At 38.9% G+C, this 26,272-nt stretch overlaps 1 protein-coding gene across 1 annotated transcript in view; it reads left to right on the top strand.

Moving 5' to 3' along the window:
* The first annotated feature begins 5,244 nt into the window (after positions 1-5,244).
* The window catches only part of LOC119554024 (frizzled), a 97,428-nt gene continuing 76,400 nt past the window's right edge, over positions 5,245-26,272 (top strand). The window contains exon 1 of the mRNA XM_037864740.1: positions 5,245-6,623. Within this exon, the coding sequence (XP_037720668.1) occupies positions 5,952-6,623 (672 nt within the window). The 5' untranslated portion in view covers positions 5,245-5,951. The remainder of the gene's footprint in view (positions 6,624-26,272) is intronic.

Below are 26,272 nucleotides of genomic sequence, written 5' to 3'. Positions count from 1 at the left end.
ACCCAGACGGCCAACTTAATGAGATTCCGTTTTTCCCTTTGATTGATTGCAGCAAACGATGCTTGACCAATGCCCAGTTCCAAGTCCAAACCTTCATTTACCCCACCACTGCCCTTTTTCCAGGCCAGTCTACGTTGGCAATTTTTCAAAAAATTTAATTGAGCTTTTGGCCGTTGGCTGTTTTTAAGTAAATAAATGTTTTATTTATGAGAAAAGTCTGGATGCTGTTGGAAAACGGAGGAAAACTGTGGGGGCAGTTGATGAATTTCACCGGAGGCTTTTGTGATTGCCCAAATGGCAACAAATGATCTGTAAAAATCCGAGTACAAAAACCAAACCAAATACTGTAAACTTTTAATCAAGAGATACACTTGAGGGGCTTTTCCAAGGGCTTTTACATCTAATTAGAGGGAAGTGAGCTTCTAAAAGGGGTGGTCTTTGGGTGGCTTGGGTCGTTAGAGGTCAGTGGTGGGAAGGAAGTATTTATTTAAGCTAAGGCAAGGCAACAGTTTAATTCCCAAAAATAACAAGTTAGTAAACGTACAAAATGGAACCAAAATTTCAGCAGAATACTTTAATCCTAATTTTAGGAAATCTATTAATAAATAAATTTGAATATTATTTTCGCATTTAAAATATGAAATGTATCTTCTGTTCTGTTTCAATTTCGTTTGTATTGTAGAAAATATAAATAGTATATTTTTTTAAGAAAGAGTTATAAAACAAATCTTAACCGTATGGAACAATTTATTAAAAGAGAAACATACTTTTGAATAATGAAACCATAATGTATCTGGAAATTTTCCATCACTAATTGTGGGCTCTCTGTTAAAAGTTGACATTTCACTTAGGTTTCTGTGTGTGACTCTTGGCGAAAGTTTTCGCCTGCCACGTGACCTTTCTGGGGTTAAGAGTGGGGTTTGCACTAATGTGACTTGAGACGCCCACTCAACTCGAAGGGGGTGTGGGCTTCTGGAGGGTCAAACGAAAAGTAAATACTTGTATTTTTCTATGTAAGTAACTGAAAACCCTTTTTATGGCTTAGGGCCAAGTCCCTTTTGCATTAGCCCACATGTGGGTCCGGGGGGTTGTTTATTTTTTGGCTTTCCATGCAAGACATGATTGTGCGGATTGATTTGTTTATCCCTTGTATTTTGTTGGCTACAAATGAGTTGGGTTTCCTTTTTCGTTGGCACAGAGGTCTCTATAATCACAGGCTTGAGAAGTTGCACAAGAAGGGGAAACAAGATCCACTCTAATCAGCCTAATTGGAGAGGGAAATCAGCGTGGAAAACCCTATCGTAATCCAAAATTAACCACAATAAAGCATTAAAAATATGGCCTCAGGATAAAAAAGGTTTTAACAATTGCTTGGAAGTATTTATTGGTTTTGTATTGAATGGATTTGTTAAATTACATATATTATGGATTCAATATTATATATTGTTATACTATTTAAATTAACTTATGTATCTAGTATTATCAAAATTATATGAAGGTGGACATTCTTTGAAATAAAGACTGAATAAGAATATAAGTGTTATCTTAAAAAAGATTTTTTTCTATAAAGCGTTTCAAAAATGTAAGAATTTAATTCAATTCAATTATGGGTTCATTTCACCAGTAGTTACCTTCATTAATAGCATATGCCATACAAACCCCTTATTAACTGTCATTAAAAACAATTATTCCCTAAAAACATGAGAAAGACTAGGTGAGAAAGAGGAAAAGGCTAATTCAATTTTACTTTCGCTTATCTAATGAAGTTCATCTGCATTCGGGGTGTTATTTCTAGACTTTATTCCATTTTAATTACATTAAATTACATATTCCAAAAACAGACACGGCAGAAGAACAACAACAACAGAATCACTTTCCAACAAAGGAGTGGGAGCAGGACAGACAGAGAGAGAGAGGGAGAGAGTAAAACGTCAAAGTTCGTTCACTTGTAAACATAAAATGAGCGGCAACTGCAAAACAGCGGCAATACCAACAACAAGCAAACGGAAACCAACTGAACAACAATGCACTATGGGGAATTTGACCACTTTTCTTGGCCAAAACCCATTTTTTAAAAGTAGTTAAAATTTGGTTTTTATTATCACAATGCATCAGGATAACATCAATATCTAATGTTACTAACAGAAAAGTTTAACAGTGCGCCCCACTGTTAAGTTATCAGCTGTTAAAGCCTGTTTTTATTTCAACGAGGTGGCAGCGCTGGTAAAACGCCTATTATTCTTAATAGTTTAAATTGTCAAAAAGTGTAAAACTAAACATAGCACTGAAGTTTTTGAAATACCATCCAATCAGAGGGACTTATATCTTGTGTTTGTGTTCTTGATATTGTATTTATTGATTGTGGTGCTCGTATATTCGTGTTCTAGTTCTAACCTCAAAAAAAACAAGATCTTTAAGTTAATTTGTATTTTGAAATGGAGCTACAAAGTGATTCCAGCTGTTTCCACCTCTGAAACCTTTTTTATCTTGTAGAGTATTTAATTCTCATTGAGCTCGGTTAGTATAAAAGTGCACTTTTGCACACTTTCTCTAAAATTTAGCTTTAAAGACCTCTACCTAATATGGTATATTTCTCGCATTTTTGTCTGGTAAATGCCAGTTTCGATGTTATCTTAAGAGAAACAGTGTGCAATTATATTTCTTATTAAATAACGATTATTTTAAAATTATTTCACAACATCATTTCACTTACTAACCATTGATATAAAGGATTTTAGTATTTTTGTTAAGAATTATAGTGATAACAAAACAAAAAATTACAATTTCGTTAAGAAAATGAAAAATAAAAAACGCCAACATTTTTTTTTAAATTCAGTTTGGTCTTCTATAAAAAAAAAATTAAGAAAAAAAAATTTTTATTTGATTGACAAAAAGAAAAAAAAATTTTTTTTTCTTTTAAAGGCGGGACCACGCCCATATTTCTTAATTTACTTCCTTTGGATTTTATATACTTAATTCAAAAAACAAAACTTTGAAATGTTGCTTCGTTTTTAAGTTATTAATTAATGCCACAAAAAGTGGGCAAATTCCCCATAGTGCAATGGAGCAAGAAGCCAAGACATGTATGCACTGCAAGAAAAATGGCAGAAGTTAAAAATTATGTTTAATTTTTTGTAAACAATTCAAAATTTTCTTAATAATTTTAACAAAGTAATAGAAAAAATTTTCATGGTGTAAGATAAATAAGACAAGCTTTTCAATCCCTTTGTAAAAAAATAAAAAAAGAAGACGTATTTTTTATTGATGATTGAATAATTATTATAAACTAAGGGCATTTTAAATACAATTTTTAAATATTTTTCACTATTCTTTATTAGGGCTTACATTGTACGTATAGATGTTTTTGTTGTTAAAAGATCCAATTGTCCATTCAAATAAAATTTAATGAGTAGTTGGACTGACTCACATGTATTTGATTTTTTCCTAAAACTAATTTATAATAATAAAAAATAATTTATGGTTAAATATATCTTACTATTTTTGATTAAAAAGGTACTATGGGTAACCCTAGTGATTTCCAAACAGTTTCTTTATTCACTTCTATTATTACTGCAGTAAAAATGGAACATTTAACCCTCTGAATTTCTCTTTGTTTTTATTTTTTTGTCATAAATTATTGGTATAATTTATGAATAATTTCTTGAAGTGTATCTAGTGCGGATGGCAGAGGAGAATTGAGGGACGGCGAAGAAAGAGCCTTTTTATGCGGCTCAACTTTGGCGCTTTTTATTAAACAAGCCGACGAAGTGTAGAAAAACGGGGGGTGGTGGTGGGGCTGAGCATAAGGCCAAGCCAAGAAGAGAGCTGAGGAAAAGAGCATAGAATGAACGTTATTGCCGGCTAAACCGGTAACACTTGTTTACCAGAGAGAGAGCACAAGAGAGTGAGAGAAGCCAGTTATGTGCTGCCAAAAGAGTTATGTTAAGTGGAGATGGAGAGAGAGAGAGAGCCTGATCGGAGAAAAGGGTTCCACAGGTGACAAAGACAAAGACTGGAAGACTCCTCTAATGTCATCATTATTGTCAATATAACAAGTTTATTGACTGGCAGCAGATGCTCAACCCCCCCGAAAACCCCCTTTCTCGACCCACCAAGGGGTCATTAGAGAAATTCCAGGCATAAGTTCTCTTAACTCATGCTAAAGCGCAGATTAAACGCAAGTTAATGACTTAATTAACTGCCGAGCAAAAACCAAGCAAATAAAACCAACGACAAAAAAGCTTAGATAAAGATAAATGATAGATGCAAGTGCGCAGAGAAATTGTCGACGATAAAAATTGTCGCAGAAAATCGAGGAAATTAACGCGTGCAAATATGTATTTCCAAGGAGAAGGAAGGGGGAAGAGTAATCATGGGTCTATTCCAGGGCTAATGTCTTCTAACGGCACTTGCGACAGCTGAAGAAAACCCAAGGCGTTAGAACAATGGTAAAAATAACGGACATCGATGGATTGATAAAAAAGATATATAGGTGCGATGACCCAAGCACCTTGGAGTTATGAAATTTTAAGAACTATAAATTATAGATTAATATTATTACCAAAAAAAAATTAAAAATAAACAGACACCAGTTCAGAAATATATATATTTTACATTTAATAATTACATTTCTAAGATGTTCAGAATATGGGATTTTATTTAGTCCCTTTTTACCACCCAGAACCACTCATGGTTCTTTATATTATTCAGTTTATTCATTCTTTTTTTACAAAATACCAACGTTAGCGCGAAAAGGAACCAAAGTTTGGGGTACCCATTCTTCTTGACCGTCAAAAACAGCATACATTTAAGCCCCACTTCCGCCCCTAATTTTCTATAATCCCTATCAATAACATAATCATATTAAACTCTAATTAATTTTCTCCTGCCGCCTTTAGTCGTCTGTTTATGTTTCTTTTTCTGTCGGCTAATCAACAGGAGGCCAAGAAATTGAGAAGAGACAGAGTGCGAGTGGGACAGCATCCAAACAAATGGCATAACAGCCCTGTCTTTCACTCGGCTCTCTCCAGCACTCTCTCTCACCCACCGAGAGTGTCAAATTCAAGGTCGCCCCCAGTGCTATCCCATGGAACATATAGCTGAATAGACCCACGGAGCGAGAGAGCGCATATTCAGCGTGGGAGCGGGGCAGAGAGAGCGGCTTCGAAAGACCCCTGTGTTTTGGACTCGCTGTCGACCAGTCCATATCTTTCTCAGTGCCTCGGTTCCTCAGATTGTCAGCGTATGCCCTGCCATGCGGATGTGCTCGCGGACTAATTTCGTCTCGAACTCCGGCTCCGTTTTCGACTTTTGACGTAAACCCCGTGCAAAAGAAGTGGTTTCCAGCTCCGGGTGTACGGTTATTTTTGCGCGTTTTTCGAACAAGTGTTAAAGAGAAAGAAAGGAAAGTGCTAAAATCGGGGGAGGCATAAATAATTGGCACTTACGGTATAAATGCCTCAAACAGAAAGATAAAAATAAAGTAAAGGCCCAGCGAAGTCGGTACTTTGCCAGATAAAAGCCACATACCATCACAAACCCAACGTAAACAAGGTCTTAAGCCCACCAAAACGTATAATTTGACAAAATAATATTTCGCCACCAGCAAAGTCAAAACCGAAACCGTAATAAAGTTTGCAAATAGGAAAATAAGTCCAAACAAGATAAAGAGCAAAAGCAAACGCAAATAAAATTGAGAGAAATATTTATTATTTGCTTATAAGGCCAAGCTAAATATTTGCCGGCGGCAAATATTTAAAAGGTGTTAAGTGTTTCGTGGGTGTGTAGTTTCTAAACCGAAAAAATAAATTGGATAAATATTTCATGGTGTACAAGTGAGTGCAAGCAAAGTAAAGCAACATGTGTGTGTTTTAAAAGTGTTTAACAAAATCGAAATAAATACCCGACAAGTTCTTTGACAGAGATAAAGAGCGATACCGAAAAATTCAAAAATGTGGCGTCAGATCCTGTTTATTTTACCCACCTTGATACAAGGTGTCCAGCGTTACGATCAAAGTCCCCTGGATGCCAGCCCCTACTATCGCAGTGGTGGGGGATTGATGCCAAGTTCGGGAACCGAATTGGATGGATTACCCCACCACAATCGCTGCGAACCCATCACCATTTCGATCTGCAAGAACATACCCTATAACATGACCATTATGCCGAATCTTATTGGCCATACAAAGCAGGAAGAAGCGGGACTGGAGGTCCATCAGTTCGCTCCGCTCGTGAAGATCGGCTGTAGCGATGATCTCCAGCTGTTCCTCTGCTCGCTCTATGTTCCGGTCTGCACAATTTTGGAGATACCCATACCGCCCTGCCGATCCCTCTGCGAATCGGCCAGAGTGTGTGAGAAGTTGATGAAAACCTACAATTTCAACTGGCCGGAAAATCTCGAGTGCTCCAAGTTTCCCGTCCATGGCGGGGAGCATTTGTGTGTGGCGGAGAATACCACCTCTTCGGCCTCCACGGCTGCCACGCCCACAAGGAGTGTGGCCAAGGTCACCACCAGGAAACACCAAACGGGCGTGGAAAGTCCCCACCGCAACATCGGATTCGTCTGCCCCGTGCAACTGAAAACCCCGCTGGGCATGGGCTACGAACTGAAAGTAGGCGGAAAGGTGAGTTTTCGGATTAAAATATTATAGGAAAAACGCTTGAAAAATAAAGGATAGTAAGCATAATGGGTGGTCATAGGGTGAAATATTACTAAAAAGTAGTTTTGAATGGAATAGTAATTATAGAAAACATATATGAGAACTTTTTATAGGAAGTAGATAACCAAATGTAATCCGTCGGAATTCTTCCTTTACATTGAAAAGACCGTCGGGTTCTACAAACTTTTATGTTATAAAAGACTGGCAAAACTGGGCAACTATGAGTGTACATTTTTGCGTTATTACGCCCTCTTTCCAAACGATTTTGGTTAAAATTTCGATTATTCCTGGAAGTTTATATACGCCATACAATTTTGTTTGGCCCCATGTAGGTCAACGGATTTTTTATGTCTTCATTTGAACTCCAGACTCAATTTGTAGAGCAGAGTAGAAGTGTAGGAAAAAAATGCATATCCTGTTGCGCCAAGAAAACAATTTTCAACCACCAGGGAAAACAGCAGGAGGTCCTTGACGGGCAAGGAGAAAAAAGTAAAAAGAGAGGGGTCTGACGAACCCGCATTCTACCTGCCCGTAGCTCTCAAAAGATGGTTAACAACGTCAGGTAGATCGTCTCTTTGGCTTCGGCCGAGGAAAGGTAAACCAGTTCTTTTCGGAGTTGTGTAATTTGTAATGCCTGCTTAAAAATATCCCGAAAAGAAAGAAAACGTAACAAGAACCCAGGAATGTTTAATAACTTGAACCGGGGTTCAGCCTGTTGCATTTTCACGTTCTTTAATTAATTTTCCACCCGTTTCCTTCAGCAGCTTTTTGTTTCGGGGTCTTAAGTCCCTCAACTGACTGATTTTCCACGATTTATTTTGTGTTTGTTTTGGATGAGTGATGATGATCATCTATGTGTTTCCAATGTTTTTTCCTGAGATTTTTCCTTTAGCTATTTTTAGCCGACGCTCTGTTGTTTGTCTGCTGCCATGTGTAAAGCGCATTAAATACTTTGAGGCAGGATAATTCACACTTCCCTCAGTGTCTGGGTATCTGGCGGATACATGTGTATCTTTTAGCTACTTTAGCATTGCGATTCCTCTGCGTTTTTTCCTTTCGCTTGCTTTTTCTTGATTGGTCTCGTTTTTTCTTGGCTGTGTGTCATCAGTTGCTCTTGGCCTTCCTTCTTGCCATCCCCGAATCATCATGGTTGTCAGCATCTTTGGTTTAGCCGGAGTTTCGAGACCCCGTGCTTAAATGCCTTTTGAGAGCTGCGTGCGAAATTTAGCAGCTTGTTTGCCTGGATTGCATTTGGCCCACATCACGATTGTCTGTAAGAGTATCTGCAAATACATCTGTATCTGCAAACGTATCTCTGTGTGTTTTGGCCCTGTTTGCCGTGCCTTATGAGCCAGATAGGTCCCTGTGTCTGCTAATGATAATGGCGCCGTGTGAGAGCGTGAATTAATGCTTATTGGATAGATAATGATCCGACCATATAAACATTTAAAAGACCTGTTAGAAGTTAAGGGTATTTACACTCGTTTTACAGGGGCTGTAAAGATACAAGTTTAAGCGGCTTTTGTTGAAGATACCTGCAGTATAAAGGGAACACCAGATCTATATTTATTTTTTATATTTGTTATATAAATTAATAAAAATAAAAAAGTAATATTCTAAAGTATTTAAATAACTTTGTTACTTATTTTACCACCTCCTTAAGTTAGTTTCGCTTTGTTTAAATAGAAACAATATTTATATTGCAAATAAGCAATCAAATCTCTTATCCCTAAAATAACATTATGCCTTGACACCTTTAAATGATTTTAATTATCCGAAGGCAACTCTTAATTGTTTGCCTACAAGCCAAATATGAAATATTAATTTCATTCATCTTAGGCTAATTTCTCAATTTTGCTTTTTTCGTCATTCCATTTTCTCGATTGGCCTGTCAATCAGACTGTTTTTGACTAAATTAACCAGTCACTCTTGTTGAAACTTGTACAAACAAAAATCAGGCACACAAAATATGCAATTTCGCAAATCAATTACCCAAACCAAAAAGCAAAATACGTCCGGATGAGTTAGAGTGAGAAATGCTGAATGGAATTAGTTGGAAATTCTCTCAGTCTGTGCTAAAATAATCATAGACGAAGGCCCCGTAGGGCATGAAAACCCTTTGCTCGCTTTTCACAGCCCTTTTTCTTGGCCTTTTCTTGCCCCGAATCCATTATGCAAAGGCAGTAGTGCGGGTCAGGAAAATCTGGTTGCCGTCAGAGAGGAAACTGAGTGGAAAGCCGGCAGTCATAAGAGGGCACAATCAATTACGGATTCGTCCACAATTAAAAGTCCTGGCCGGGGGCCCTCCTCTCCGGATGATTCAATTTGGGGCCTACAAATAATCCCCAAATCGGACTGTTTCTATCCTCACTTTTCCCCCCTCTAAATGCGTCAAAAGCGTTCTAAATGAGGCTTTTAATGGATTTACGATTTCCTAAACAACCAAACTGAAATCCTTCCCTCCTATCCACAAACTAAACTGTTGTCCTTTCGCGCTCTTTGATTAATTTATTTCTGGCTGCCATGGGTTAGATGGTGTTCGGCAATCGGGACTCTGGCATTGTGGGTTAAAGTGGGCGAAGGGTGGAGGGTATCTGGTTGCCCAGTTGTCTACACATGTAGCCATCAATCGGGCATTGCCCCTCGGTAATCTGTTTGCTCTGAAAAGGTTTTGACGTCATCTAATGGTTTACGTATCCGTGGAATTTGCTACGGAAAAGGGATAATGATGGCCGGAAGTAGATGGGAAGTTGTGAAGGACATTAGGCAAATACTAGGGATGTTGCGTTGGGAAAATGTAGATCCGTAAGCAGCTGAAGTAAATAATATTTTAAAAGAATTAAGGAAATTAAATAGAATTTTTTAAAATCTATAAACGGAGTAATATTCAAATAAGAACCAATTTCTTCTTGATATTGAGATTTTTTATATGCCACATAAGATAAGGTGCTAGAGCTAAAAACCCCTAACCGTTTATATCATGTCAGACACTACCTAATCCCTAAACTACCCAATATTATTTTATTGTCTGGACCTCTTTTATTCTCTGCCTGTTATCAACATCATCATCGGCAGCTCATCAGCAACAACTCACCGTTAAGCCCAGAGATAATCTCTCCCTGGATTTCCCACCCAACCAACTTGTATTTCCTTTAGTTATCTGTGCAATTTATCCCTCGAATTGGTCCTTAATATATATACCAAACTATGGCATAGGCTTTTGTTGTTTTTACCAGTTCTGTTTCTCTCCATTAAAACTATAATCCACTTTATATTTCACGCTCGAGCTGTTCAATTTATAACCAATAACTGTTAAGCTGGCGACGATTATTTATTTATTTTTACACGGATCTCATTTTACCCCAACCAAGCGTGGGGAAATTGCAACAAAAGCGTTTTCAACTCAATTAATTTTCCGGGGAGGGGGAAAATCTACTTCCGGCTACTTAAGCACAGACAAACAATGATACAGGATACAGGGCTGGGGGCAAATCTAGCGTGTCTCTGTAAATCCATAAAAATGACCAGAGAAATGGGAAAACAATTTATCCCCACACTCTTTTCTGAGCCCCTCAACCTTTTGTTGGCCTGCCTGGACCAAGGCGATAAGGACAGCAAAATCGTTTTGTCTAACGCCAGGCAATGTCCTGCAGGACATCGTAACTGTATCCGATGACATGGCAAAATCCAGCCAAGCCATGTGACAATCAAGAACGAAAGTAAAAGCTCAAAAATAAAATATTTACCAAGAAACTAAAAATATTTTCATTCATCCACTTGAGAACCCACACAGAAAACGCTTTCGGGCTGGAGTTACACAGCTCGTAGATTGACAACAATCCCCCCGGCACCGATTTTTATGACACAACTTTGAGCCGCCCACAGAAGTTGATTTTGTTTTCGAAATATTTATATGTATTTTTTTTTTATGGAATTGTTAACAAAATGCTAATGCTTGGCTTTGACTTTTGCCTGACAGCGGGCCAGTTAAATATGTTTAAATATTTAATTACTGCCAGCCAGCCGTTTAATGACAGTCCATTTGGCGGCCAGCACAGGCCATTTACCATTTGCTTTAATAACTCTGGCTAACCGCACCCCAAAAATGCAATTCACAATTCAGTTGTCACCTTTTACGGTTTTTTCTGATTTTATTTCACATTTAGTATACTAAAACTAGTCGGGTATTTTGTGTTGGCTGTTTTGTAAATGCGACACAAAATATATCTAAGTAATTTACACCGAAAGTGTTGGGGTTGATGTATCTATGCAAATATTTCAGCTGAACGAAATATTTCTGGTTTATTTTGATGGAAATTGAAGAGTAGTTAGAATTTTCAGCAAATCAATACTTTTAGTTTACGGTGATGTTGTTTAGTAAGAAATATCTTTTGATTTTTGTGCAGTATTTTAATCTATTGGTTTATGTTTAAGATCTCGATTTGTTTTTTAATGGTAAATTAAAATAACAAATAATTTTTACTGATAAATGGAAACGTTTTTAGGCCGAAATTAACTATTATCCGAAAATTATCTGGCATATATTTTATGCTTAATGAGAACCCTTTTGGGTGAACAATCGCTATCTAAATGTGAATAGAAGGTGTACCACTACCACCGAAAAAACCTGTATTTGCTTTTCAATTTCGCAAAACTTTTCCGTTTCCCTGCGAGCGATTCCCGCTTTTGTTGGATGAACTAGAGCATGAAACTGAAACACATATTCGCCCATATTGTTTGTCCCTTTTAATCAGAGAGAACTAACGCCCCGTGCTCTGAACTAAGCCCCCGCAAAACCGAGCACAGAGGTAAGGCCCTCAAACCGAACCTACATCGGTGCCATTCACATCTTTTTGTCGGGCTCTTGCCACAGGATTCTTTCAATGAAGTGGCTTTCATTTGCACCTACGTGCACCGCAGTGCTCCACTTTGCGAAAAGACCACCCCCTTTGGGCCATACAAAATTTGACACAATTAAAAACAAAGGCGAACCGAACACAAATGTCAACCCCAGACGGAGTCCTCTTCCTTACTATTTTTTTTACTTTGCTCCTGTTGTTTGCTGTCTGTTTTGCTGTTTTGCATTGTTCTGTGAAGCGCTGCGCCATTTTGCGATGGCAAAAGGCATCTTACAGATACTTCAGATACCCCCAGCTTCAGATCCATATACATTATGCAGGAATCGGGCTCCTCGCATGTAAGCCAGCGTGTCTGTCTGATGAATTTATAATGCCCATTGTCTGTTTGGGCCAGACAATGGCAAACAAAAGTGAAACGAAGGGGCCATAACTTCTTTGCAGATAAACTGAAATATTTGGGTCCCTCCAAAGATGGCTGACTGACATACTAAGTGGACCCCAAACCCGTCCCCCTTATTCGCAGGCCAATAAACTTCAATATTTTTAGATTGAAAATGGAACTCCTTGAAGCTACAAATTGGCTTGGTCGGTTGGAACTCAGTTAACACCTCGCATACCCGACACAAGACTTAATTAAAAACTGAACTGAAATGGGCAAAAAAAGGAAGCCACGCAGGCGCACAAAGTCCACAAATGGAAAGGCTGAAAACGGGTTTTTTTTTGTTGGGGACAAAAAGTAAAACTGGCAAACCGAAAAGGCAAATCATAAATTTTATGCTCCAACCGAGTGAAGAAAGGAGAAGCAGCCACACAAAACCGACCAGTCTGCATGTGGGTAGAATCTGGATTATATAGAAACCAGGCATATGGTATATGGTAAGCATATATGGCAAGGAGGAAAAAACAAAGTTGTTAAAGGTTTACGGAGCATCTTATTTGAATAGTATGCCTGCAGCAGCTGGGTTTCGGGTGATCAAAGTGGGACTCATTAAGAAGGATCTGCCGTTGGCGAAGACATAAAGATAATGTCCTGCCGTAATCCCCTAAAGAATGCCTGGAATATATTTTAAGAAATGTGCCAATAAAGAGGTGATTGCTTAGGACAGGAAATATAAAAAAGGCTTTGCAATATAAATTAAGATCGTTGCGCTTGTTCGTTTAATTCTCTGATCTTATGATGGGCAGATCTGTAACTTTATTAAATTAAAGAAAAAAAATTTCATCTTTGTTTTTAAAAATCCTTATATTAACAGTTAGTAAAATTATGTAATACCTAACCAACTACTACCAATAGATAAAAAATAACATTTTATTCGTACTAATTCAATAACATCAAAGCCCAACCACATATCAAAACCCCCATCAACACGCGATTAAAGATAATAATCTGAAATTCCCCACTTTTTTCGAGCTCCTCAACATGCCTGAGTGAAAAACTTGCCACTACCAAATAGAGAAAGTTCTTGGCAACATATGGCTGGCATGTCGGGGGAAAAAAGTAAAACGATTCTGGAATCTTAAGCAAGCAAAAATCATTCAATTAACGTTAAAACCCGCCCCCAACCCCCGGAAAACTACGCAAACAACCATTAGTTAGATATAATTTAGCTCTGCAGTTATGGCCATAATGCAGCTACTTAAATGCAACTCAAATCTGTGGGGGAGCCAGGGGTATTGTGGCGGATGCTTTACTCAAAAATGCTGATAGTGGCTATTAATTAAAGTGCAGACACACCACGGAACTGTGAGTGGAGATCCAGATGAGCAGCTGACGACCGGGAACGACTGCGGATGGATAACGATCGGGGTTTTCCATGGGGGAAAGGGGTTTCCCGCAGCCATAACAAGACATTCGTAATCATCTTCAATCATAACACAGACATTCAGGCACGCACACAGGCCAGCCCACGTTGGGTATCTGTGTGTGCCACTAATGAACCAACTTAAAATTGTCATAACTGTAAATCATCTCGGACTTATGGAGCGTGCATATGTGGAGCAATCGGTTAAGGCCCTCTAAAAGATACAGCCATATGGTCGAAGGTCTGTTGGTATAAGATCATAAGACTAATGGGGAGATGGGGAGGTTGAAATACTATAGACCCAATCGTTGGGATCTCTATTTTAAAAATTTAAAAGATCATTTAGATCTATTTTTATTATAATGTATTTCTTTATATATAAAGTACTCGTTCACTAAAGGATTAGTGAGTTTTTTTTTTTATAAGTAGTATGGCCTGTATGGACTCTTAAAATAAAATATTATAGAACCACATAGATGATTATACATATATCAAGAGTTAAGATAAGCCAACTGATAAAAGTCCAGACCCAATAGAGTGAAAATTAATCGAATTGATGATGGCTATAAACGATGGAGAAGATAATTTAGATGCTGCGTGTTGGCCAACTGGGAGCCAAAGCCAAGAGTCTAGTTGGCCCAGTGAAAAAGGCCGAAATTGTGGCAGTTTGGCCTTTGGTCATTGGCCATCATCTGACTGATGTTCGGATCAATCATGCGACATTTGGCGGCCGAAATTTGATTGTCGCGTTAATTACAATGAGACAGTCGGAATGGGAATTCATCCTGATTTCCGACTCATGACGAATCGCATTGCTAGCAATGATTTGTGATTCGCCTGGATTTATGTTTACGGCAGAGTCGAATTGCGTTTGGGAGATAATTTCCAGCTTTCCTTATTTTTCTGGGGGGAGGAGGGAGGGCCATTTCCCCTCTCTGACATTACGTCAAATGAAATTTTCCTTTTTTGACAAGTGGAAATTGTTTTTTTTTGTGTTTCTGCCTTCATTTTCATGGGTTGTATGTGCGTTGCTATCGAGATTTGCGTGACGCGTCACAAAACTTCGATTGTTCCGAACGGCATGGGAAGGTCTCTTTTGATTTATGTCGGAGCCATAAAAACTAGCTCCTATTTTGCCAGAGGTTTTGGGGATACGGAGCTGGGGAAGTTGTACACATTACAGTGATAAATTCGGTGTAATTTGGCGCATGTTTTTAGCTAAACGCTTCTTATCAGGCAAATTGGTTGATTGGCTGTGTGGCAGCAGGAGAAAATAGAGCTTTGCATGTTGATGAATTTTTGGCGTGTGCGTCGCCTAAATCGTGACCAAATTGTGTTGGGTTTACGAGTTTGTAGCTCGGGCTACGGATCCCCCGTTTGTGCATGTTTTTGTCGGATAAAATACCCTGAAACACGATAGATTCGCTTTTTCAGGAGTGGGTGAACAAGTCAAATGTTTTGGCAGCCCCATGAAATGCGGAAAGGTTATTTATGTGCCAAATGAAACTTGAGGAAGAATTATGATGTGGGTCAGGTTTAGAGGGGGAAAAAAGTAGGTTGATAAGTCAGGGTAAGTCCGGGGTTTACTTAGAGGTGGACTTTAAATCTCTTTATTATAAGGAGATTAAAGGTAAACCTTATTGTATTTTTTTATATCATTAATGTTGACTGATTACTTTGACATGGGTCTTGAATCACTTTATAATAAAATAATGTAAAAATTAAAGGTAACTCTATTGCATATTATTTTTTTTACAATTAATAAAATGTGAATACTTTATCCAATATCAACCAACTCAAATCCGATTTTTCTCACTGCCAACTCGAACTAGTTGTTTGCCTTGGCAAGGCAAACCAATTGAAATATTCGCAGCCACATAGGCCTCAAAAACCCAATCTCTGGCAATCAATTAGAGGCCTCTTCGTTTTTGCATAGAACTAGAAAAGAAAAAAACATTTTTCATGCAATTAAAACCGAAGCAGAGTCCCAGCTTTAATTGAATAACACGAGCAGGCAAAGAATGGCAGCAGCATACGCAAAAAAAAGTGTCGTAAAAATCTTACGGCCCAGCCCATCGAGAGATGTCGATAGCACGAGATGCCGGTCTGTCCGTCTGACACGTGTCTCAAAGTAAAGTTTAATTTAATTAAAATCTCTGTATTCACTTCGAGGGAGATTGGCAGAGGGTCTGGGGACAGTCCCCTGGCAGATCATCTGCAGCACGCATGCCGGACAAGCAAACACAATCAGAGCACCTGCAGATTCAGGTTGAAGTTGCAGGCTCAGCATCTGACTCTGGATCTGGGGACTCAGAGATTCGGGCTGAGTGTCCCGCCTATGGTTTAAAAATACTTAAAGTGCGGTGTGATAAAAAAAATCTAGCCCGCATGAGAGCTTTGGAGGGTCTTTTGACTGGCTCTTCAGGTTGCGTGGTGGGAAAGTTCAGTATTGGGGCTCTTTGACTGATTATCTACTTAAAGATTATCTACTTTGATGTAAGAATAATTGATAATTAGTCTACTAAAGAAGGCATAGGAATGGTTTGTTTATTTTATAATAGTTTAAGCCTTAAGGAATTATTTAAAACATGTTATTTTTAGAAGCTACTTGTGGTTTTCGTTAACTCAAGTTATAACATAATGTTGGCAATCATTTTTAGCTTTCGTAGCATTTCCAAACTTGAGTATAATATTCCAAAAGTGATGTTTGCCGTATTTTAATGCACCCAAAATTAAACCATCTGCCTAACGAATTTTAGAGAATTTAATTTTACTCCTTTACTTTCTAAAGAGAAATCCTTATACATATATAATAATAATGGGAGGTATTATAAAAACCACAATGACATGCAATAACATTGCATTTTCACTGATGTTAGGGTGTTTATAAAGGCACAACTGGAGGTATAAACTACCTTTCCATCGTGAAATCTCTCAATATTCTAGAACCTTAGCTCAGACTACCTAGCACACATTCACTTACTTCCCTTTTGCTTGCATAGCAGGTGAGCAAACAATCAAGCAGAATGCTGATTTTTTTCCAACATCCGTTGCGGACTGGACATATATTTTTGTGGTCAGCTTGGGCCATATATACATATAGATATCCCCTCTGTACACACCTGGGTTTTCCCCACCTGGCCAACTGCAACTGCAACTGCAGCTCCTTGGGCCTATGCATAACCAGCATTGCATGTTGGCCACCTGTCAATGCATCGAGTGAAAATTGCTGGCCATGTCAGGGTGCCGAGGTCCTTATATGTCTGGCCGGCATAACGCCTATGGCCATCGAACTATTACCAGAGCATTATTATAATGCCGGGCCAAAAGCAAACCAAACCGAATCGAGCCATTAATAGCTGGGGGTCCACTATATGGTGTGCCACTTTTTGTGCGAATAGATTTACAATTAAAGTTGGCGATTAAATTGTTGCGATAGCCTTGCCTCGATTACCAATATGCCTTGCATCGATTATATTATTTATAGAGTGAAAGCCCCGAGACTCGAACTCAATCGATGGCTATCTGATGCCGATAGATCGATCTGAGCACATTTATCTTGGGCATTGGCTTGTAAGTGTAACTTTTAGTGCGTAATTTATGGCCATTGCCCCGTCTGTGGGTTTATCTTGAAAGGAAATTTGCTCGGCGATAAAACGATAAACGATAAAAGCTCACTGTTTTTGGTGTGTCACAAGTGGGCGGTGAAGGGGGCGGTCTGGCCACCAAATCAATTTGCCACGGCTAATATGGGTTAAATGCCATGATTTCGATTTTTGCGATATCGAATTACAACTCTAGCAGTTATTTAGCACATTTATGTGCCGTTATAATGGCACGGCTCAAAATATGGGTATCCGCTTTGAAGGTGAAATGAATGCAAATTGCCGCTTTAATGGCTCCTGATGGTTGAAAATTGCTTTTAGGCTCGGCTGGCACACTTAATTTTAGGTGTTTAGGCACTTTTATTCCGGTGCCGTATTATTTTATTGTTGTGAAATAATAGCTTTAAGTTATGGTAAAGCCTTTGCAGCAGTTGGGTACTTTTTAATGACTCGCCAATTTGGGTACCGTAGAGGTTTGGGATACGCGTTCCGCATTGAATTTTAAGTATATAACTTGAAAAAAACATAATTCTAAACAGTGTTTACTAACGACCATTTAAAAAAGCATAAACATATATGTTTTAAAGTATGGGACTCAATATTTTTTTATTGGAGATAGAAGAAAATTTTGACCGGCTTATAAAAGAAAAGATTTGAGTACACGATAAACGAAAGAATAAAAGAACGACAAACTCATAGAGGTATACCACTTAAAAATCGGGATCCAATAACTCAATGTTATGGAATCTAGAAGTGTAAGTTTCCGGGCCTTTGTTTTAAATTAAATATTAACTACCAGCATTATTTGAATATACTTCCTTTATTAAGTTGCAGAATTTTTTTAAATTTATACTTCCGCGGTACAGTTTTCCACCGCCTGACACCCAGATTAGGTACACTTAAGTACTCACTTGGGGGCCTGACTGGCAGTCACTAGTCCACTCCTCCAATAGCCACTTCCTATGAGCCAGTGGACCCACTGGAGAGCCAACCCCATCATTTATAACTGTCAACAGTTTTTGTGGCCCAAACAGGCCAAGTAAATGCAAAAAGAAAAAAACCCACACAGCACTCGGCAACTAAAAAAACAACATCTAATATTTAAGCCATCAGCGGAGTTGGCAATTGCCACTCGACTTCGGCGAAGACCCAACCCCTTCACCGCATCCTGGCCACGTTAAGCTAGACAAACAAATTATGGCTACGGTCAATAGACCAGAGTTTCTAGGCCCAGACAGTGGAAAAAACAACAGCCAAACAAGTCGAACAGGAAAGCGGCCGAAAGGAGGTGAGAGATGCACCCACAGTTGCTGCAGTTGGACATTTGAGTGATGTCTGGGGAGGAAAGAAGGCGAATTTAGCTGCACTTTTTCTCCCTGGCACCGGCCATTTTCCACAGTCTCTTGACAAACTGTGAAAATTGCCAGCGGGCAGTTTGGGGCGGCAGCCAAGAAAGCAACAGGCAACAGGCAACTGGCAACTTGCAACAGCAAATCACAGACTGTGCAACATGTTGAACTCCTCGCCAAAATTGCAAATTCTAAGCCAACTCAATAATTGCCATACGAAAACAGAAAAATAGCCTGCGTTTTTTGCACTTTTTCAATTTATTCAAAATGTTTTTATTTTATCAACAGTTTTTTGCTGTTCAGTTTATCGCCCCAGGACAATTTACAGAGAGATATTCAGGCCAGGCCAACGAGTTTGTCTGGATTTTATTTTTAGTTTTCATATCCTGCAGCAGTTTTTGTGTTTGCTAAATTATTTCTTTTTGCATTTTTCCCTCCTTGTTCGCTGCTAAATATTTGTCTATTCTCTATTGTTTGTTTCCAAAGCTTATGGCTAGCAAAATGACTGAGTTTTAAAGTAGCTTAGAGTTTAAGAGGGATGGGTTGCCTTTTTAAGAGTTTTAACTGGGCAATATATCGACAGATTTTATAAAAATAACTATGAATAATAGCTTAAAAACAAAACATTATCTAGTAGATTTAAAATGATTTTGTGAAGCTTAATGGGTTGACTACTGAATAAAAGGTAAGTCTGTATGTTGTTCAAGGATTATAAAAATCAAATCGCTTTATTGTGCTTTTAAGATATATTTTAAGGAATGCAGGCAATTTGTAAATCAAGGCAAAAACAGTAGAATGTTCATTCACCTTTTCTCGATCTACTTTTTCATTGTCTGTCCAAATTTACATACAATTTCTGTAGTTTCCTGTCGACAAAACTGCAATTTGCATTTGACGAATGGCCAGACAATGGAAAAGCAGACTGGAGTTAAGTGGAAATCGCAGTCTGCCCCTTGAAGCGTAGTCCCGAAAATAAAGGGCACCAGCCCCCAAGACACGCCCACAGTCCAGCCGCCCCTTTGGGCCCCCTTTACAAGCCCGTTGTATTCCATCCGCTGGCATAATTAAAAACGTGCTAAGCGTTTTAACGATTCCTGGACACTGATGGCCGACCTTCCGTCTCTTTCCCCCCACATCTCTTTGTCTCTTTCTAGCCCTGTTCCGCTCACTATTCCCCGTCTCTTTCACTTGCCCCGACCTTTGTCTATGGCCAACGATGATATGCTGGTTTCAAGTGCTTCATACACACGATGAGAGCCAGCGGGGAATAGAATAAATGTTCAATTCAGTGCTGCCCTCTTGGTAATTTTTTATTTTTCATCTCTTTCACGCTGTTTCTTTCTCTTTCTCTTCTTTTTTTTTATTTATTTTGCATTCTTTTTAAGTTTTTTTTGCTCTTCAATGGATTGAAAACTAAATTTCCAGTTTCAGATTTGGTAATTTTACACTAAGAAAAAGATTATTGAATAAAAAATCATATTTTTGAGGGAAGTTTTTAAAATTATTGCAATATTTGTGTAAGTGTAGTTTCTCTGGGTTTGTTTTTGAAATAATTTAGTTTTAATAATGTTTTTCTCAGTGTATATATTTTCGTTGGTCTCAAGTGTTTATGCCACCGTTAAATGGAAAGGGCAGGGACATGATGGGGCAGGCTGCAGACACTAAGGGAAGTGCTCTAATGAGATGAGACTCGGACTCTGGGCCCTGCGAATGCCCCCAAGGCAGCTGGATTGCATGGCTTTTATTTTTTTTAATTACGAAAATTGTATTTTTATGTAGACAGGAGGAGGGGGAATACATACGTACTCAGAAGGGGGACTGGGGCCAAAAACACTTGACATGCTTGGTGACGATGAGTGGCCACCAGGTCCACATTGCAGCTTTCAATTCTCCGCTCCCATTTCACATTTCACATTCAACTGCAAATGAGAGTGTTGAGGTCGACTGCCAGCATAGTGGTCCATTTGATTTTTTATCTCCGGCTTAATTGAGTTGGTGGTTCGTGGAGAAACAAAACCAAACCCCCTCGAGCAACCCCCTAATAAAATTAGGTTAAAGCGGTTGTAAATAGGTGAGCATAAGAAAAACAGATGTCCGGGAAACGAACTCACGTTCATTCTCCCCCTCCATGCTGAATAAGTGATTCAGTTGGCAGATATAAGCGTGTGTACAAAATTACAGTCGACCCGATTGGAGTGTCCACGCCGTGCCCCCTGGCACCAGCAGTGGGTTAAGGCTTGAGTGAAAGCTCCGAGAATGCTTCGCCACAATTGCCGGTCATCTGGATTGTGGGGCGGTCTGGCTGAATGAGCTGGCTAAAATGCTAATGATAGGATAGGTTTCGCGATCCGCTGAGGAAAGTCGGTTGGTTAACAGATCGTAACTTTGAGAGCTCTAAAAATCGTGCTGAAATTCTGGATGCCTCTGGTTAGCGAAAACATAAAATTGCCATATAAAATCAGGTACATTCTTTTGCGCTTTAGTTTTTAATGTTTTCCAGGTGAAACCGTAAAAATTGATTTATAACTCTAAAAGTTGTAAGAAAGTGATAGGTTGCATAAGTCATATGAGTTAATTTAATAGGGACTTTTTAATAAATTCTGTTTATGACTTTCCTGTATAAATTTGTCCATTAAATTATGAAGTCAAATAACATTAAAGAAATCTCTTAATGAACAACATCGTTAAACTACTTTCAAATCTATAATCTGTAGTTTTAGGCAACATTTATTATTGCCAATTTTATGAAAGCAGACTCATTTGTAGGTCCACTTAACACCCCATTCAACACCTTTTTAAAACGGAAAAATACAAATCGAGAACCCCTTAATTATGTGGAAATTTAAAACTTGTCGAGCTGAGCTGCTTCCTGTTTCAGAATCAAAGGGAATTTACCGGCCAATTGTTGCTGCCTTAAGCCCGCAATACTCCACAAAAATAAAACCAGAACACTGTGAGCTTGGTGTCGGGTAGTTTATTTACCGCATATCATATCATGTTTCGAAACCGGCAAGCTCGACCACAATGTGTGCCATGATGATACGTGGCTCTGCCCTTCTCAGATATTCTCCCGCCGGTGGGTTTTCACCCTGGCAATGACAGCCACACGCAGCTCTTGGTGCTGCAGCTCATCATCTCAGCCCTGTTGGTATATGGCGCCCAACGTGGGGCCCTGCTTCGTTCACCAGCAGATATGTATGCCCACCACTACTACTTCTACTGCTCAGATCCATCTTCATAATGAAACGTGTCAATTTACATGAAAATGATTTTTCTCATCACCCCGGCAAAGTGGCAACGTGTTCTTAAGCAACCCATTAGGGCTTCGCCCCTTCTCCCCCCGACGTCTCTGATTCGCCACCTTTAAGTGTTTTTTACGGCACGCTCAAACTTTTTATGGCTGCCTGCATCCTGTGATGACTCTCACGGACTGCGAGGAAAATTCCTCTCCTCTTGTTTATTATTTAAAGCAAATTATCAAAATGCTTTTGCATATCGTAAAAAAAGGATTTTTATGTTGTACATCATTAAGCATAATAATCCTGCCACTGATGTAGGAACACTTCTCCCAGAGGAGAAGAGTAAGCACTTTTTATGGCTACTAATTTTTAAGCTGATTAAAAGCCATCAAAACGAAATCAGGAATCTTTTTGAGTGATTGTATCCCTTGCTCAAGGTGTACGGAATTTTGATGAGCCCAGAGCTTCTCTTGATTGCATAATCGTAAAAAGTTTTAAGGCTTTTCAAGGGGAGACCAATGGCGGTAGATAGTTATTTTTGGTATTTCGCCAGCCATGTTGAAAGTATTTACGTGCAGGACTAAGTAATTATTTGTAAATCCTTAAAGTTTTTTATTTTTTAATCCCCATGAATTAAATTTAATATCTATAATAGTCATGTTAACAACAAAATTACTTAAAAATTTCATCTTTTCATTTTAGGTAAGTCGACCCAACCAGAACTTAAAACTTTAGCAGTCATCTAGTGTGAGTAACGAAATCATTTCCAAATCTATGTGAGACACACTCATTCAACCCTAATTCAGAGCACCAAGCCCTCGGAATCAGAACTGTCAAAAACTTTCGCCCAAAGCCAATTGGCTAAAAAGTTTTACCCAGAGGGGTGTTTTGGACCTAAGTCGAGTGGAGATTGGAACCCGAAAAAGGGTCAACCATAAATACGCAAATAATTCGCCAAGCCGAGTGTCGCACTCTGTTATTTGGAATCCTAATAAAAAGTTTTATAGAGTCTTACCTGTAAGTCCTTAAACTTAACCCCTGTCAGGTGTTCTTGAGAGTGGACCCTGCGGCAAAAGTTTTGGTTTCCATTATCTGCAATGAGCCAGACGCACTATCGTTATTTTTATTTTCGTCAGCAATTACCAAAAACCGAAATTCACTTCGAGTTATGAAAACTTTGGTTTTCTCGAAATGTGCATACTGTCAGATGGCAAAGGTTTTTCATCTGTTTGGGATTGTCTTCGGTTGAACAAGTTTGAAACAAACATTTTGTTCATTCTTTGTCGGAACTTCCGCGCCCCTATTTTCTGTATTTTTGTTTTTTAAACTAGGCATTGTGGCAGGTGATGCGCGGTTCTAGTTCCGTGAATTTTTGGTGGAATTCGCAAAAAACATTTCCGTCTCTTCTAATTTTCCCAGTATTCCTTTTTTTCGCTGGGATGGCTTAATTTAGTTTTCATGGAACGGAATATCCACAAAACAAACAAAATTCCGTGTCTCGTTATTTTATTTTCCTGTGCTTTGTTATGCGAACCATTGACTTTTATATTCAGAGATGTGGAGAACCCGAACCTCATCGAAAAAGAACCGAATTGAAGTTTTTCTCCCTGCCATTTTGTGTGTGTCGTACTTTTGGCTGGCACTGTTCACGCTCAAGTGAAGCGATGTTGTTTTTAGCTATTGCCTATAAATTTTCCTGTGGTCGTCGGTCTACGGGGAATGAATGGGATTTCGGGTTGAGTTAGTGCTTCCAAGGGGGGGGGGGGGGGGGGGGGGGGGGGGTGTGTGTTTTTGGGTCTCGGTATCGGTATTTCTGGTGCCATTTTTGGAGCAGCCATCCGTTCATCCATTCTTCTCCTGGTCTTTTTTCCCACCCACCATTCCCCCGCTTTCTCCGTTCACTCTTTCATTTATAGGTGCGTTGGGCAACGCATTTTTGCATGCTCCATCTGCCACGCCCCCTTCGCCCACGATCCCATGTGTTGACAAATGGCTTAAAGTTTTCGGTCATGGGTCGCGTCGAGGGTAAGCTGCCTTTAATTTGAGGCAATTTGAGGGGACTAGAGAAGATAGCATAGAAAAGGGAACCAAGGAGAACTAATGTCTCGAGTGGAGAAGTGAAAAACAAATGGGTCTGGGGTTATATGATACTTTCTGCACTGAAAAATACACCCTTACTTGGAACTTTTTATAAAATATTCTTTAATTACATAAATAAGTATTAAACACTAAAACGGAATATCAAAAATATTGTTAAATTAAAAATCTGCTCATTTTCATTGGAAAATTGTTAGTGATCTTTTAAGATAGTGCATTCTTATAATAGCATATAATTTCCTACACTCTGTTACCATCTTGCAGCCTTAGCTTCGTTTAAATTTGATTTATTCAAAAGAGTGATGGGACAATTAATCAAACTCCCAACCAGATTCTGATTTATTCAAACACTCGACAGACAAAGTTAAGGTCCTTGTCTCAGGCACAACATTATTTTCAGTCCAATTTATTCGTCGTCTATCAGTACTCTATCTTATTGAAAAGCAGAACCCTTAAGCCCCGCCAGCGATGACTGATAAATGTGGCCCGCGAGCGGCATTCACAATGGATTCAATGCCAAATGCTGAATCACTTCCCCAGGAACCCATTCCGAGCCCCGCTCCCCGATGGCCAACAGCATTTCCTGGATCAGGAGCAGGGCTGAAAAGCGCTTCCTGTCCGAACGGCAGGTTGGGCCTTCATTAGCAGATAGTTTTCCACGGACGCAAAGCATTTTCCAGCAATTGAATATCCACGGAGCCACACAAAGCATTTGAATGTTGGTCAGCTATCTCGATTTTTTTTTATTTTTTCCTTTTCGTTCGCTGTTGTTGCTGCTGTTCAAGCGGAAATTAATGAGACTGACAGGCTTTTGACGCGATTTTGTTCCCTTTTTATATATATATAAATAAATATTGAAATCATTTATCAGCAGGCACAAAAGAAATTTTGCAATGGTTTGGGTCACCAAAAAAAAGTCGTCGGCTTTATCTTAGTTTGGAGCCCTCGCCATGGGAGCCGCAGTCATTGTCCGGTGGTATCGCTGGAAAAAAATGGAGAACTTTTGTACAGACAACTTTTCCATGGTAGTCGTATTACCAATGCGATTATATCGAGTCCGAAAATTAATCAAAGCATTTCGCATTAACTCCGGATTGCATTCACTAAATTGAATCGGCTTAAACTGTTCAAGGTACTCACAGAGTTGGCAATTAAATGGAAAATTGGGTTTAAAGCGTGAGTGTGGGAAAGTTTGAGTGGAAAGTGCTAGGGATGGGAAAAAGTTTATCAATCGGTTTGTAAATAACATTGTAAAGGTGAGAAAAATTATAATAAAAAATAAAATATTATCCAAATTATCTTTTTTCAATTTTTTAAATAAACATTTTTAATGTTTTTATATTAGTATGTTGTTCACATCAACAAGAAATTGGCTTCTGTCATGTTCGGTTGCTTCGGAATAGTCAAGTAGTGATTAGCTAGTCCGGAAACCCAACAAAATTCGAAGTCTATGCTAATTCAGATTCAGGGATCTGACAAGAGAACGTAGAACATATCGTACATCAATGGTTTGCCCTTAAGCCCATCAATTACGGCCTTTCCTACCATGGAAACCCATGTTCCCATGGTGGAGCCGAGTAAACCCGCATAGATAATTAGACTAACCTCACTAGAAATTTGCAAAAGCGAGCAGGGCGACGGGAAAATTGGTAGGGAGCTAGAGAGCGGAGGACCCTCTTGATCCAGAGAATTCTGCTGGGCTGTCATCGTTGCGAACACGGTTGAAATATATACGAAATCATTTGTATATTTCCCGGAGTTTCGTAGTTTGTGTTCGCAGTGCTGAAACATTTATCGCTGTCGCTGGGTTAGAGAGTCTAGGGAAAAGGGAAAAAAGTCTGGGGGAACTGGACAATGCGGATGCGGACATGGCAAATGGTCCGGCAGGAGAGATGAGTCCGATGATTCCGATGAGCCTGCCGCTGAGCAGCTAAAAACTTCCCCACGGGCCAGTCGGTTTTGTTTAGACTGCAAACTGTGAGATAAATTGTGGTGTATATCTGTATCTGTATCCGAGCGAGGCATCTGCAGTAAAATGCAGAGGCGTACACTAAAAAAAAACCTCGATTGTTAATGCCTACATCTGTCCTTTTATGATAATAAAATCTAAATTATTTGTAAAATAAAAGTTATAAAAAGCACCTGTTTGCTATGCAAATTTGAATATGTTTATTGTATTTTTTTACCCATTCTTCAATTTAAATAATCAATTTACTCACATACTAAAATGTTTCACAATCTATTGCTTTGCCGAAACAAAACAAAACAGATTTTAAATATACCATTTCCAAGTATATTTAGAAAATAAGTAAAATATATGGAAATGATTGGTAACATCTGGTCAGAATTTATATATGCACTTTTTATGTTTTGCAAAAAGTAATTTAGCAATTGAAAATATTTTTGTAGTGTGCAAAGTCAAAGCCCCTCACTCCATGGTTGATTACAAAGCGTTGGCCAGCGTACCGAGAAATGGAAATACACCGCTGCATCCACGGATCCACAATAACCCATCGGTATCCTCAATCCTCAATCCCCTTCCTACTCCGTCTAAACGTCATCGTTTAAAGTGTTAAAATAAAAGCAAAAACGGCACCGGACCCTGTTCATCTGGCTGGGGGTTTTGTGTGAAAAATTATGGCAGCTGACTGTGAAAAATTGT

Source organism: Drosophila subpulchrella, chromosome 3L (genome assembly GCF_014743375.2).
Source record: "Drosophila subpulchrella strain 33 F10 #4 breed RU33 chromosome 3L, RU_Dsub_v1.1 Primary Assembly, whole genome shotgun sequence".
NCBI lineage: Eukaryota > Metazoa > Arthropoda > Insecta > Diptera > Drosophilidae > Drosophila > Drosophila subpulchrella.
The sequence above is the reverse complement of the archived record's forward strand: the minus strand, read 5'-3'. Positions and strand labels throughout refer to the sequence as shown.